The following is a 15,918-nucleotide window of genomic DNA, read 5'->3' as shown; positions in this document are numbered from 1 at the left end:
GGAGCCCTCGTTGAGGTCCTTGTATGTACCAGCCCATAATGACATCAAGTTCTTTGCGACATTTTCCCAGATCAAATGCATGAAGTCGTAGGGAAAGGAAGATGGGAAGGAGAGGGAGGAGAGGGTGCTGAGAACGGACACACCCTTGATACCATACTCCTTCGCCAGTCTATCTGACTGCGCCTCCGTTTCCGCAAATCGGACTTCTTGGGCTTGATCCATGAACTCTTGGTGTGTGCGAAGAGGAAGTGTGGGGGGATCATAACGCGGGACTGAGTTGGAATCAGTGTGGATATTGGGATGGCGAGAGCAATCAAGAGGCACGTAGTGAACAGTTGCGTGGGAATCAGGAACACAGACACCGCGGATGGAGCACATCCGACATGGACACACTCTGTTATGCCCCTTCATCCTCATCAGCATAGATATTGCCGGTATGTCGCCAAAGACGAGGATGAGGAAGGCCCAGAGGTCGAAGAAGTTGTTGGAGAGCTAAGGCTGTTTGCAGGTCCAGCTCACTTGGCGGATCATGAGCCGATTATCCGGAGCCGTGAGCCGGGGATCATGAGCCGGGCGGCTCCGGCTCTTCCCGGATCCGGTTCCCAGCGGCTCCGGATGGAGGGTGCTGAAATTTGGCGGATCTACGGCTCGATCCATGGATTATCCGCAGATTCTTGAGTGATAGCTCATATTTGTATTTATGTACTACAAACCCTATGCTGTTCGATAGCCATTTGAAGCATCTTTCTAACGATATTATTCTTGTGTAATGTGGCCAAGAATTGACCGAGTAATAGACAAAACATGGCCTATGTTCACTTTGAGGGCGTTTGGCGCCCGCGTCTGGCCTCTGCACGCGGGAATCTGTCCCGATCGGGCTATGTTCGGATTCGAACGCGGCGTCTCGCGCGCGTTCTCGCCCGTCCTCCTCTCCAGCCCCTCACGCACTCCCTCCATCCACGCAGCGACATCGCGCGCGCGTGCGAGGCTGTTCTCGGCATGGGGGGGGGGTCTTCATAGGGCCGCGGTGAGCTCTCCCGCGACCCCAATCTCATTTGGTGAGTCCTCACCGCCCCCTGTCGCCTCCCCCTTCCAGGTTCCGTCTGCGCTCTCCTCTGACCTCGCGCCCTCCACCCTCCACGTCCTCCGCGCTCTCCGACCTCGCGCTCGCGCCCTCCTCTCCGCCACGCCCTCGCCGCCTCATCCCTCGCCCGCGTCACCATCGCCCTCGCCCACAAGCCCACAAGCCCACAAGCCCCGTGTCGCCCACGGCGCTCGCTGCCCCGAGTCGTCCACCACACCCTTGCTCACCCTCGCCTCCACGCCGCCCTCGTCTCGCCCCCTCGTCGCCCCACGTCGCCCTTTCCTCGTCCACCTCGCGCTCCTGGCGCCATCCACCCTCCTACCTCGCGTTATCCACGTCGTCTGCCCTTGCGCCCACCTTGCCCACTTCACCTCACCCGTCTCGCCCCTCTCTCTGCCTCAGACCTCAGCCACGTCGTCTCGGGACCTCGCCCGCACCACACGCCTTGCCCCCCCGTGTCAACTCCGTCTCACCCTCACCCATCTCGCCCTCAACATCCTCGCCTGCGTCGCCCGTCTACTATTTCCGTGTTGTCCACGCCACCCACCTGCCCACGCGTCGCCCACCTTTTCCCGCATACGTCGTGCCCGCGTCGCCAGCATTTCCCGCACGTGTCGCGCCCGCGTCGCCAGCATTTCCCATGTCACCCACTACCTCGCCCGTGTCGCCCACCACGCCTGCATTTCCCGCATTACCCACTTCGCCCACTTCGCCCGCGGCACCCACACCCACCTCGCCGCCCACACCGCCCACCTGCCCCGCGTCTCCCGTGCGGTCACCACAACACCTGCTTTCTCCGCGTCGCCCGCGACCACGCCTTGCGCCCACGCCTTGCGCCCACGTCGCCCCCGCGTCATCCTCCACGCCCGCGTCATCTTCCACACCCTCGCCTTGCACTCGCCTTGCCCCCGCGTCCACCACGTCGCCCGTGTCTCGCCCGTCTCGTCCACATCGCCCGCCCCTCACGCGTTGCCCGCCTCCCCTGCGTCACGCCCGCGTCCCCCGTGTCCCCCACTATGCCTTCACCCCGCTTAGCCTGTAATGATAGTACATTAGCTTAAACATACCATCAATATATCTTTTGAAAGGTACATTACATGTGTGGATCTGTGGGTCGATCCACGGATGAGCCGGAGTCGGAGCCGTGGCTCCGGCTCTTCCAGCGGCTCTGATCCATGTGGATCCGGATCAAGCCCCCAGAAGTCACTCAATCCGTGGGTTCGGATCCGGATCATCCGTGGATCGATCCGCAAACAGCCTTATGAAGAGCATGTCGTAAGCGCAGACTCCAACGGCGAGGTGCAGTAGTTCCTCCGTGAATGGCCATAGGAATGAGTTGATGTCGACGGGCTTCTTGGGACCAGGGATGACACCTAGGCCGATGATGTTCTTGAGGAGGAAGCGGACTTCTGGAGGGAGGTTGTAGTTGAATGCGATAAGTGGCCAAGTCATCTTCGAACGGCGCTTGAATGGTGCGAAGCCGTCTGTCGACAAGCTGAGCGCAAAGTCATGGGGATCTTCGAAGAACTTGTAAGGGAGAGAACGGCCGTTGACCTCGACGTTATTTGTAAGCAGTCCATGATAGTTCGTGGAGTCGGTGACATCTTTGACTATGTCTGGGTTGTGGGCAGCTTGAGCCTGTGCGCGATGCCGCATCTTCATGGCCGTGTCAGCGCGACTAAGGTAAGCTTTCAAACGAGGGGTGATGGGGAGATAGATGAAGAGTTTGCGAGGCTTTCCATGCAAATTGTACCGGTTGGATTTGCAGTATGGGCATGTGATCTTCTCTTCGTACAGACCTGTGAATGCACAGCACGAGTTGATACAGCAGTGATAAATTTGCGGCTGGAAGCCGGACAGACGGGCGACATGGGCTTGAGTTTCCTTCCAAGAGCGAAAATTGCTGTTCTTGAACGCGAATGGGAGGCGAGAGAAGGCATCTAGAGTCATGTTTGTTTCCACCTTGAGAGCGAAGGGGCGAAGGATCTCTAAGTCTTCCTCAGTGAGATCGTTGGGTCCTAATGTGCATCATGCGGTGGTAAGAAACCCTGTGAAAATGGGTGTATCCATCTCCACATACCTCTGATCATCCCCTCGCGCATGAACAACTCTGCAAGCTTGTCCCAGATGAAGATTGTCTCATACTCCACATCTTCTGTATCCTCTTCCTCGAACAGCTGTTGAAATGCGTGCTCTTCCTCCACGTCTTCAGCTGTCTGCGGGAGACCATGAACAGCCTCTGGGCCAGGAGGTGCGTTGTCTTCATCTTCTATGTCTTCAACTGTTGGTGGTCTGTACCAGGTGTGACCTGCCCGTATGTCGTGCAGTGCTGCAGTGGGATTGTCGGGGTCGGAGGTCTCAGCGGGGATCTCAGTGGTGTGTGGCTGATGGTTGATGTCCATAGATGCGGTGGGAGATGGGTGACGAGAAGGAGGGGCAGATGTAGGAGGAGTCCGGGGGTTGATGAGGTCGTTACTGGGGGTTGGGAGATCAGCATCTGCTGCTACTACCAAGTGGGGTGGTCGCTTTCCCGGCCGACAATCTTCCAGCAGACTCCAATTGTCTTCTTCAGGGCCAAGTTCCTCCACTTGACGTATCGCTCGATAGAGCACAGGCCCTTTTCCGCAAAGATGGCGCCGGATTGTGCTGGGGCGAAGGTGTTGATTGCAGCCGCATGTACATTGGTCAAGGATTGTCTCAGGCTAGGCTTCCCAGGTGCGATGTGGGGGCATGACTCAGGTCTCGAATGAGCGAGAGGAAAGAGCTGGTAGATGGGAGAACGGAGCAGTAAAGGATGTACAGTGGTGATAGTATGTACAGTGGTGATAGTGACTATGGAGGGATGTGGGGCGGTAGGTGTACTGGCTCGTGCGCAGAGATGGAGTTTGAAACCTGGTTTCAAGGTGTAAGCCGACAGCCGAGAGGGACGAAACTGGAGCAAACAAACACACCATATAAAACTCCCTGGCGCTCGCCTCAGCCTTCCACCGCCCAATTTTCCCCCACCATTTTCTAATCCCCGGCTGCATCGCAAAGTCTAGCCAGTGCCAGCCAGAGTCAACTCCTCTCCTTCTAACCCCACCCTCGTTCTATCAGCCCCCAATTGTCGCCGTGATGCCGGTATGTACTCACATCATAATCCTATCGACCATCTCTGTATGTCGTGTTGTGTTGATTTGTACTTGGGTGTATCTGCTGGTGCAGGCTCCCACCAAGAAGGTTCTCAAGGAGCGCATCAAGGAGCTTGAGCACCAGCTCAACGAACATCAAGGTCAGCAGACATTTTTGACATGGACCAATGCCACGTCACTCACCTTCTATCCATATATCATGTGCTCGAGGTCGAAGCAGCTCAACAAGAAGCCCGTGCTGCTCAAGAAGGCCTGGCAGCTGCTCACGAGGAGGCTGCGACTGCTGCCGAGCACGTCGCTAACACCCGTCGCGAAGCCGAGGCTGCATAGCAAGCTTCCACCACTGCCGACGCTGCCCTGGACACATTGCAGCAACAGCTCGACCAAGCACTCGCAGCTGCCAATGCAGCCAACATAAACCAAGCTACTGCAGCTGCCAACACTGCAGCAAACGCCAACCAGGGTGGTGGGAATGTTCCAGGCCCTGTTGTGAACATAATTCCCACCCCTCACAGTCCTGTCTCCATTCGACATGCCATGGGAGTCACTCAGAACCTGTATGCCAATATCCAGGTGCGTCAATGCTGTGTATGGTAGATATGTACATTGAGCTCACTTGTTTGTTGACCCTCCCTATCGGTTCTCAGTGCCACGTGTCCAAATGCAGCACACCATTCGCACACTCACTATCTGCTCGCAGCTGGACTGGACTGATGACTTCCGTCGTCAAGACCCAGAGTGCCTTGCCATGCTCTTCCGTGCAGTACGTATCTGTCATATTCCATGGTATTAGCTAACAGTTACTTCAGGCACGTACCGCGCATCCCGAGCTCCGCCGCTATGAGAACAACTGGGCCATGGCTGCAATTGCTCGTCAGTACATGCAAAACAAGTGCAAGCACGCTTACCGTCAGGGTTACATCAGCAAGAAGGCCCGCAGACGCGGTCACAGCGGAGCTGAACGGGTGTTGGGCAGACGTGGTGGCCAGCGGGACAGCAGCCCCGAAGCGGGTGCTGGTTCAGGTGTGTCCACTTGAATGCGCGTCTGCATTGCAACTTGTGAGTCACTTGCACGCTCATCTCTGGTTCTCATCCTACCCACGCCACACGTTCAACACGCGTTGGTCGCCCACACACTTGTTTCTGGTTTTTTGCGCACCCACTGTCGTTGTTGTGCCTTCCTCTACCATATCAACATTGTTCCTTATGTTTTGCTCCCGCGTGGCAGTCTCCTTTGCATCACAAAATCCTTATAACCCCTGCCTGGCATATATCATCTACTTTTAATCATGTTGTCGTCACCATACCTGCCACTCTTTTTCCTGCAGACCTGCATTATCGTAGCACTGATCTTCAATGGAAGTAATGTTAAATCTACCCATCTATGAGATGTGCGACTAAGTACCAACTAAAATGGTGCATCCTTGATGGTGAATGCTCACTACATCTGCCATAGTACAATTCACCCGCTTCAAACATGTTGCATTCACCTATCTTAAGCACCAAGTCTTGATGTGGTGAACACCACCTGCAAAACCCCTCATTTTCGCCCTTTCTGACACATAGTGAATCAGTATAAAATCTTAGTAAAAGCCAACAAGTATTTCAGCTGCTGAAGTTGTGAATACCCGCTAGCGCTCTGCGTGGGAACTTGGTACAGTCCACCGTCTCCGATAGGGAGTACCACCCAAAAGTGGCTGGTGATCTTATCGGTGAATTCCACCCTTTGGTGGGCGCACAGTGTACAGTCTCGTATCCATCTTCTGTCCGGTCTGACCTCTGCGCCACTTATGTCTTCCCATCACTGCTTACATATGCTACTCCTAGACAGTATATAGGGAGGACTCTGGCTTGCACTGCTCTTCAGTCGTTCTATCACTGACTGAGGAGTAAGTACCCCACTCTATGTGCTCCTTTATACATATACTTACTATATCTGTAGTCGCACCTGTGGTCACCACAGATGTAATACAATCCCCCAGGTACCTGGGAAGTCCATTATGCTGAGGCCCACCATGTTTTCATTGTAGAAAACCCTGGTGAAGCAATAACAATAGCAGCCCTGCAAAGGCCTGTAATACTATGTATGTGTCGTGTTATTATTACAGCTGCATCCCCTGGCTGTTAAAAGTGAAATATCTAATCACAGCACTTCCTCTATGCTGTTATAACCAACATATCTAATGACAGGACACCCTCTGGGTTGTTAAAAGCGAAATATCTAATGACAGAACACCCTCTGGGTTGTTATAGGCATATATCTAATGACAGCACACACCCTGGGCTGTCAAAAGCGAAATATCTAATGACAGAGCCTCCCCTGGACTGTTAAAAACAGAATTCTTAATGACAGAACCTCTGCTGCACTGTTAAAAGTGAAATTCTTAATGACAGAGCATTTCTCAGCTGTTAAAAGTGATGTCCTTAATGACAGAGCCTCCCCTGGGCTGTTAAAAATGCAATTCTTAATGACAGAAACTCCTCTAGGCTGTTAAAAGTGATGTTTGTAATGACAGAACCTCCCCTAGGCTGTAATAACTGACACCAGGAACCCGCTGGGACCTACCTAGCTATAAATAGCCAGGTGCAGGTAGTGCTACAGGTGGGCATTCTGGTTGGTATAATGGGCTGGAATTAGGGTAAATAGGTAGCTGAAGGTGACTATAGCTGGAATGGTGCATTTGGGCTGGTCTGGGCAGCTGGAATGGGGGGCAATAGCTGGTGGCCGATGGGGGCATTGGCTAGAATTGGGAATTCTCCATCCACAATTCCCAATTCTAGCCAATGCCCCCATCGGCCAAAACAGGGGTGCATCCATATCTCCACCAATACTGCTCTGATCAGCATGATCTTGGGTTCTCTAGAAAGCTGTTTTATGCCCCTTTTGATTGATACATAGTGCCTGATGATATTCCAGCCCTGTGCTGCACCCCAGGCTGGCCATTTACAGGTAAATACCAGCTATTGCCCCCCATTCCAGCTGCCCAGACCAGCCCAAATGCACCATTCCAGCTATAGTCACCTTCAGCTACCTATTTACCCTAATTCCAGCCCATTATACCAACCAGAATGCCCACCTGTAGCACTACCTGCACCTGGCTATTTATAGCTAGGTAGGTCCCAGCGGGTTCCTGGTGTCAGTTATTACAGCCTAGGGGAGGTTCTGTCATTACAAACATCACTTTTAACAGCCTAGAGGAGTTTCTGTCATTAAGAATTGCATTTTTAACAGCCCAGGGGAGGCTCTGTCATTAAGGACATCACTTTTAACAGCTGAGAAATGCTCTGTCATTAAGAATTTCACTTTTAACAGTGCAGCAGAGGTTCTGTCATTAAGAATTCTGTTTTTAACAGTCCAGGGGAGGCTCTGTCATTAGATATTTCGCTTTTGACAGCCCAGGGTGTGTGCTGTCATTAGATATATGCCTATAACAACCCAGAGGGTGTTCTGTCATTAGATATTTCGCTTTTAACAACCCAGAGGGTGTCCTGTCATTAGATATGTTGGTTATAACAGCATAGAGGAAGTGCTGTGATTAGATATTTCACTTTTAACAGCCAGGGGATGCAGCTGTAATAATAACACGACACATACATAGTATTACAGGCCTTTGCAGGGCTGCTATTGTTATTGCTTCACCAGGGTTTTCTACAATGAAAACATGGTGGGCCTCAGCATAATGGACTTCCCAGGTACCTGGGGGATTGTATTACATCTGTGGTGACCACAGGTGCAGACTGTCAATGTACTTGTAGCGTCGGACACCTCGTCCACGTCGAATGAGATCTCTGCTTCCTGGTACAACACGGCTAACACCGCTAAGTGTGATTCTCACTTCGCAGTCTGGTGCATCAATTCAGGTGCTTCACCTCACGTATGAGCATACAAGCATGACTTCTCCTCGTACACTCAATATTGTGAGCCTAAAGTTACGATTAATGAGGTACAAATGAATTGTTCTTTATGGAGTGGGCTCAGACTGCAACGCGCGACACATGGAAAATGCTAGTCTCTGGGATTTTTGTTACTTTTCAATAGCACAGCCACTTCCCATGCATAGCTTTTCTACTTACTACCATCACCCTAGCTCTGGGTTAGGGTCCCCCTGTAGGGTTCCACTAGTGCTGGGTTTGCACTGCCACCTGGGCCCAGCGCTTCACTCCATTCTATGCTTTGTAGTACCTGTTAGTGTCTACACCTATTCAACTAGACTGAGATGGGCGCTCTTTGGGGGCTTCAATCAGACTCTATCTGGACTACTACTAGCAATACACTCAATATTTATCAGAATTGATTCAATTTTTGAAGGGCTGATTTCAGAAAAGTGAGGCTTCTGCAAGTTATTTGACACCCAGTGGCTGTAGCGCCCTGCCCCTGCCCACTACACCCACATCTGCCTACCAGTAAATCAAATCAATTCCCTAAAATGCTGATTATATTTGTAGATGTAGTGCTCATAGTAAGTGATCTAAATGTGAAGGAAGCGCATATTGTAGCGCGGCAGTTGGACTGTGGTAGAGTCTACAACATACAGCCTATATGTTGTAATAGCTGGTATAAGCTCAGATGGTGTCTGTTAAAAATGGTTGTAGATTCGTTGGATGCGCATTAATAATGCGAATGTGGTGGTATGGGTCATGTGATACAGGAAGTGCATGTGGTGGAATGGTTTGAGTAACATTGGTAGCACACTGTCTGTATAGTGACGCGGGAGCGGGCCGCGAACGCCAATCGGAGGAGAGGGAGGGGTGGATGGGTGTAGATAGAAGTTGGATGACCTCGATGTAGTGGTGCAGAGGCGTCGCCAGCACTAGGCGCAAAGCAGACACAAACTAGAGTCACATGAGGGATGTCTAGCCCACAAAGACCAAGTTAACATGGCTCTACATACATACAGGCAATCGAGATACTCACCTAGCCCACAAAGACCAAGAGGTCGAGATGAGGGCTAGGCCACAAAGTGCAAGTGCTATGTGAGTCCGCAATACGGGCGCTTAAGCGCGGGAACAACCTTCCAATATAGTAAAAGGCAGAGAAAAGGCAAAGAAAAGACGAAAAATAATACATAGGGCGAGTCTAGAGTCCGTTCCATGACATATAGTGTATGGCTGGTTATAAGCTTCTTTCTAAACCAATCACTATATGTGTAGGTGCATTATAACACCGCTTTAATGGGCTACAAGACAGTATATGTTATGTTATGTATTGCGCATTGCAGCTGCTATACTGAAGCAACTACTGCTTAGCATTGTTGACTGGGTTATAGTGCTGTTCCTGGGAATATGCTTACATAACATATACCATTAGAAAGCCACTTCGAAGACATACTTGTCATACTTTAAATCATAAGAAACGGACAAGAAATGAGCAATAGAGAGTACAAGCAATGTTCCCATATGCAGTTGCCTAATATGGTGTGTGAGAAAAGTGTTACATAAGCACCAGCAGCGCACTCCCATCCCTGCTGCTACTGCTCCTCCTCTCTTGGGGGACTCTCATGCACCCTTCACTTCTGTTGCCTGGATTTTGGCCAAAGTCAGTGCTTATGAGTGGGAGAATGCCCCCCCACAGTCCCTGTGCTCCTGTACCATGCCTACTCGGTGCACTGATTTAGAGTGGTGGTCTTGAGCCTGGGATGCCTGCGACATTGCCATTTTGGGTGGCCAGGTTGTTGGAGCATAGACCAATTTCTGTGTGAGATGGATTCAGCATTCTCTTCAACTCTCTGGTAAGCTTTGGGTGTCTGTGGGTGTTAGGTAGTTATGCTTTCATGTATTTGCTCATCTCCATGGTACTTTGACGTCACTGTGCCTCCCTCCCCATGCCTCATCACTCTCAGAACAATGCCAGATTGCTCCCAGGTGCGTGCTCTTTCTGTAGACCCCCCATTTATCCCCCACTTTGCATTTTTCATCCCTCTGTGCGCATATTGATGATGTGGGTTAGCACAGCGCTCACAGGCATCTATTTCAGAGGCACCCATTGGGCTGCTGCATCCACAAGCCTTGCCTGCTATCCGTCCCTTTCCTGTGGTCAGATTTGCTTCATTTTTGGTAAGTAGGCACTAGTAGCACTGCACACATGATCTATATACTTTGTTTCATCATGTCATGTCATTTGAGCCCATAATAGCATGTTTAGAGACTAGGAACAGCCACCGAACGCATCTCAGCGCTTCTGGGCGCCTATTTTCGCACTCAGCCACAGCCACCACAACTAGCTAAGGTATGCCCAGCACAGACTCGACTACGTGTGATTCGTGTGACGGATCACGTGCAAGTGACCAATAAGTCCTCGACAAGTCTGGCGTCAATGCTAACATTAGCGCGCATCGTGCGTGGCGGTCTACATACGAAGTCTCCAAACTATACAGTAGAGTAATAGTGCTATGAACTACTGCGATATGCATCAGAGAGATTAGGGTGCTTTCTGCGCTATATGGTCATCAAACTGCCGTAAAATATCATGGGGTAATGTACGGTGACCGGAGTACTTCTTCGCAGCCCACGCAGCTCCAGGCCCTGTGAGTCCGCTGCGGTATGCATCCATGAAGCGGAGGGCACGATTAGTAAATCAACGTATCTTCAGTATATCTACTTGATCGAGACAAGCAAGTAAGTTTCTTTCTAGATCTTTCTCAGATGAGGATGGTGGGAACTCCTGGTAGGTCCGTTTCCCCTCGCACTAGCACTGTTCAATAGGATTTATTTCGCAGTGAAACTTCGGGAGGAAAATGAGTTCAAACCCCCTGAGAGCGACAGAGTGATTCGGCAAGGGTCTCAGCATTCTCGAAGTCTGGCTGATTGTACAGCAGGCACCGGCAGCAACATTGATCCACGTTTGGAGGACAGTTGAAGGATGGGCACTCAGAGCGCAAACCCCGCACATCCTCAAAGCTGCGCTCTTCGAGCAACTGAACCATACCCTTGAAGCGGCCACGGAGGTCGGGATTAGGGTGGTCATCAGGAAAGTAGAGTTCTTGTATGGTTCCATCGGAAAAGGTTGTGTTTGCCATTCTGATCTTCTACTTCCGCAGCTTGCCATTCTCGTTGTTACGATTAATGAGGTACAAATGAATCGTTCTTTATGGGGTGGGCTCAGACTGCGACGCGCAACACACGGAAAATGCTAGTCTCTGGGATTTTTGTTACTTTTCAATAGCACAGCCACTTCCCACGCATAGGTTCTCTACTTACTCCCATCACCCTAGCTCTGGGTTAGGGTCCCCCTGTAGGGTTCCACTAGCGCTGGGTTTGCACTGCCACCTGGGACCAGCGCTTCACTCCCTGATACACTTTGCAGTGCCTATTAGTGTCTACACCTATTCAACTTGACTGAGATGGGCGCTCTTTAGGGGTTCCAGTCAGACTCTATGTGGACTACTACTATGAATATACTCAAGATTTATCGGATTTGATTCGAATTTTGAAGGGCTGCTTTCAGAAAAGTGAGGCTTCCGCAAGTTATTTGACGCCCAGTGGCTGTAGCGCCCTGCCCCTGCCTACTACACCCACATCTGCCTACTAGTAAATCAGATCAATTCCCTAAAATGCTGATTATATTCGTGAACCTAGTGCTCATAGTGGTTGGTACGATTATGAAAGAGGCACTTATTTATACATAGTGGGTGGGGTGTAATGGGGTCTACGACATATGGCTCATATGTTGTAACTGCTGGTATAAGCTCAGATGTTGTCCGTTTGGGATGATTGTGGGGTTTTTGGATACGTATTGACGAGCTTAACCTAACGGTGCATATCATGTGATACGGGAAGCAGATGCTGTGCAATAGGTTGAGTAACACTAGTAGAACACTATATGGACAGTGTATGACTAGTTATAAGCTGGTTTCTGAACCAATCACTATATATGTAGGTGCATTGTTGTGTTGTGTATTGTGCATTGCAGCTGCTATACTGTAGCAACTACTGCTTGGCAGTGTTGACTGGGTTATAGCACTGTGCCTGGGAATATGCTTATGTAACATACACCATTCAAACGCCACTTTGAATACGTACTTGGCATAGTTTAAATCATAAGAAACGGACAAGAGATGAGCAATAGAGAGTACAAGCAATGTTCCCATATGCAGTTGCCTAATATGGTGTGTGAGAAAAGTGTTACATAAGCACCAGCAGTGCACTCTCATCGCTGCTGTCATTCCTCCTCCTCCTCTCTTGGGGGACTCTCATCCACCCTTCACCTCTGTTGCCTGGCTTTTGGCCAAAGTCCAGTGCTTATGAGTGGGAGGATGCCCCCACCCCCCAGTCCCTGTGCTCCTGTACCATGCCTACTCGGTGCACCGATTTAGAGCGGTGGTCTTGAGCCTGGGATGCCTGCGACATTGCCATTTCGGGTGGCCTGGTCGTTGGAGCACAGACCGAGTTCTGTGTGAGATGGATTCAGCACTCTCTTCAACTCTCTGGTAAGCTTTGGGTGTCTGTGGGTGTTAGGTAAGTGTTGTTTGTCTAGTTGCTCATCACCATGGTACTTTGACATCACTATGCCTCCCTTCCTATTCTCTATCACTCTCAGAACACTGCTAGATTGCTCCCAGGTGTGTGCTCTTTCTGTAGACCCCCCATTTATCCCCCACTTCGCATTTTTGGCCCCTCTGTACACATACTGATGATGTGGGTTAGCACAGCGCTCATGGGCGTCTATTTCAGAGGCGCCCACGGCACTGCTACATCCACAAGCCTTGCATGCCATCCATCCCTTTCCCATGGTTGGATCTGCTTCATTTTTGGTAGATAGGTACTAGTAGCACTGCCCACATGATCTATGTACTTTGTTTTATCATTTTGTATGCTTTGAGCCCATAACAGCATGTTTAGAGTCTGGGACTGGCCACCCAGCCCATCTCAGCGCTACTGGGCGCCTATGTTCGCTCTCAGCCACAGCCACCACTGCCAGCTACTGCAAGCCACACCTAGCCACCTAAAATTGTCATCCACAAGCCCTGGCTACAATCCACCCTCTTTTGGTGGGGCTGTGCTCCCCAATCTTTGTCAGCAGCCTCTCCCATGCCTCTCTGCCATATATGGACACTGTTTGCCACTGTTTGCCCCCTCCTGCCCCTTCCACAGCTGCCAGTGGCTGAAAGTGCAGCTAGGTGCCTATTTTGAATGCCTTTTTCAAACTCAGCTCAGCTCAGCTGGTACAGCACCTGGGTGGGGGACCCAGGAGCCTTGGGTTCAATCCCTGGTAGTGCCGCTTTTTTCTACATGTGGCTGTGCTATGCAGGCCTGGTTGTAACAATGGGTATTCAGGTTTTGTAAAATCCAATCAATTGTCTGAAATCCTGATTATATTCATGAAAGCAGCTACTATAGAGTGTGTTACTAATCTACCTACAGCTCGACTTTATATCCATTAGATAAGGCACAGTGTAGATGTTATCACTGGTGCCTACTAACTTTGGATATGGGGTGATTGTATATACATCAGAAAGCTATGTAGAAGGCCTATATGACTGCAACCCCTTTGTTGACCCTAGTTCCCTCTTCAGGTGGTCTAGAAATAGAGAACAATAGTGTGTACTCTGTCTCTGTAAAATCAAATACAGCACCTAAAATCTTGACTATATCCAGAAGGGCAGCTATAACACAGGGTGCTGTACTGTATTGGATTTTATCTGCATAGTAAGCACTTTAGTACTAGCTTTCACAATGTTTGCACTTCTGCTATATATTCTATTCTTGTTTGTCTGTAATGATGGTAGTGGTGTTCAATATAGCTTATTAAGGTCTCTCATATCTTCTCATTATATTCCACATCTCATTAATCGTTTTCTGCCAGTAATGGCCCACTCCTACCAAGTAAAGGGGCTTCCCGGACGGGCCAATCACATTTGTCCTGACTCCCCACAGAGATTTGTCTGGCTTTGTTGACCACTTCGACATGTGCCGTGCCGATAGAGCGCCTTCGGCGTGTTTCTTGTGGATTGTTGCGTTGTCGACAATGAACATGAAGCGATACTCTGGATAGTCTCGCTCACAGATATCTATTGCGGCAGTGAGTTGGACCAGGAAATGATCTGAGGTGAAGTATCCGTCCCGGATCTTCCCTGCCCGAAGGAGAACACGAGCAGATTGACTTCCATCTTTGGATCACAACCAGCCAAACTGGGAGGAAACGAAATCGGCGACCATCAAGGATGCGCCCTCGCCTTTCATCTTTGGCTATGGTGTCACCCCCGGCTTCTGCCATGCCACATCCCGTCGGTCGTGAGCATAGAACGTTGATTCATCATGGAAGAGGTACACCATTGGTCGCTGTTGGGGGCCAATGATGCATGGGCCGAAAAACGGGAGGGAGCGGCCGTCACTGGAGTCGAATTGGGAGACCTCATGGTCGAGCTCCTGCAACCGTGGCAGGAATTCATCTTGGCGGTATGCCACGACATCCTCTCGTTCATTCCCATCGATGAACTGACCGGAGGGTGCCTTCTGCCACCGAAAACCCAGTTCCAACATCCAGACGTGGGCACTTGCAAGTGAGACCTTGATTCTGATGCCGAACTTCTCCTTGATGACTGGATCCGCAAGATATTCAACAATGTCAAGAGCCCGTACGTGCTTCCCCATTCCAAGCAGCTTCGCCATGAGTTCACTCTTTAACAGGCTGTTGGATTCCAGAAGAGAGACTTTTGAGTTGACCCCACGTGTCTCTAGGGGAAGATCGTGCCAGTTGACAATGAAGGCGTAGGTCCGCTGACGGAGGACTTTGGCGTGCGTGGGCCCCTTCTTGTGCAGCAATGCGACGTGTTCTGATGCCGCAGTCCACCCCATCCGTTGTTGCTCTCCGTTCGGGCAGGCCGTATACAGCTAGAGTAAGTTCTTCATTTCGATCATGCAGGCATGAAGCCGATCATCCCCCAGGTCAAATGATCTGTGGCCAGGCTTGCCCTTTGGACGAGGGGGAGATAAGAGCAACAGCATATCGGCATGGGCCTGCTGTGCATCCTCGAGGGCAGGTGGGAGCCCGCTTGCTGTACGTGAAATGGTAGCTGATATTCGCAGACTGGCTGGCTCGGAAGGTGCTGGAATCGCACTGGAAATGGACTGTGAGACGGGAGCCTCGGAACACTGTGCCGGTGCTGCTGAGGGAAACACTGCGGCCGGCGACAAGGTGCATGGGATGTCAGCACCTGAGGGCTCGCTCGACCATGTGGGAGTCGTGATAGACGCGAAGGTGAGCTCGAGCCTCGCTCGAACGTCATGTATGGGCCGAGAGAATGACGACATGGCACTTCTGTTTGCATACAGGACCTAGTCTAGGTTAGGTGAGCACGCTATGACAACATACATGCCACACACCATACTATACTCATTCACCAACATCGACTCATCGCATCCACGACAGACCTCGCACGGTGTTGAATCACTGCTCAACGTGGAGTCTTGGAGGGGAGCCGACTCAAGAGCATCATCAAGACGCCCCTTCTTGCAGGCCCGGGCTCTTGCTGCGCTCTCAACACGCTTGTAAGCCCCGGCTTTCCGTTTGGGCATCCCCTCGCACCCCACGACGGTCCACAGAACAGGCAAAACTTCTGGCAATATGGGCACGTCATAATATTCCATGTATTTACCGCTTGCCGAGCAGGATATTCAACAAATTCTATCTACACTGTGGATATGTCGCCTGTGTACAATCAAGCTTGATAGAAGGGTGCATGGACACGATACCAATAGAACTAT

The 15,918-nt window shown here is 50.9% G+C and overlaps 3 protein-coding genes across 3 annotated transcripts; 1 reads left to right on the top strand and 2 right to left on the bottom strand.

Moving 5' to 3' along the window:
* Positions 1-2,536: 2,536 nt before the first annotated feature.
* BXZ73DRAFT_36674 (uncharacterized protein) lies at positions 2,537-3,097 on the bottom strand (the record flags this gene model as incomplete). The annotated part of the gene is made up of 1 exon (XM_048017889.1): positions 2,537-3,097. A coding segment is annotated over one exon (561 nt), but the record flags the coding sequence as incomplete, so codon positions are not given.
* A 1,101-nt stretch (positions 3,098-4,198) lies between these two features.
* Positions 4,199-5,581, top strand: BXZ73DRAFT_83401 (uncharacterized protein; the record flags this gene model as incomplete). The annotated part of the gene is made up of 7 exons (XM_048023907.1): positions 4,199-4,204; positions 4,289-4,355; positions 4,436-4,509; positions 4,588-4,788; positions 4,883-4,978; positions 5,025-5,238; positions 5,544-5,581. The coding sequence occupies 7 exons, from the start codon at positions 4,199-4,201 to the stop codon at positions 5,579-5,581; spliced, it is 696 nt and encodes a 231-aa protein (XP_047870977.1).
* Positions 5,582-14,400: 8,819 nt separating this feature from the next.
* On the bottom strand, positions 14,401-15,009 carry BXZ73DRAFT_108783 (uncharacterized protein; the record flags this gene model as incomplete). Its single annotated transcript, XM_048017210.1, has 1 exon — positions 14,401-15,009. One exon carries the CDS (start codon positions 15,007-15,009, stop codon positions 14,401-14,403), a length of 609 nt encoding a protein of 202 aa, XP_047870976.1.
* Between the last annotated feature and the right edge of the window lie 909 nt (positions 15,010-15,918).

The sequence above is a fragment of the Epithele typhae genome, assembly GCF_022376455.1.
Source record: "Epithele typhae strain CBS 203.58 chromosome Unknown BXZ73scaffold_187, whole genome shotgun sequence".
Classification (NCBI taxonomy): domain Eukaryota; kingdom Fungi; phylum Basidiomycota; class Agaricomycetes; order Polyporales; family Epitheliaceae; genus Epithele; species Epithele typhae.
Note: the sequence above shows the minus strand (reverse complement) of the source record. Positions and strands in the feature narration are given on the sequence as shown.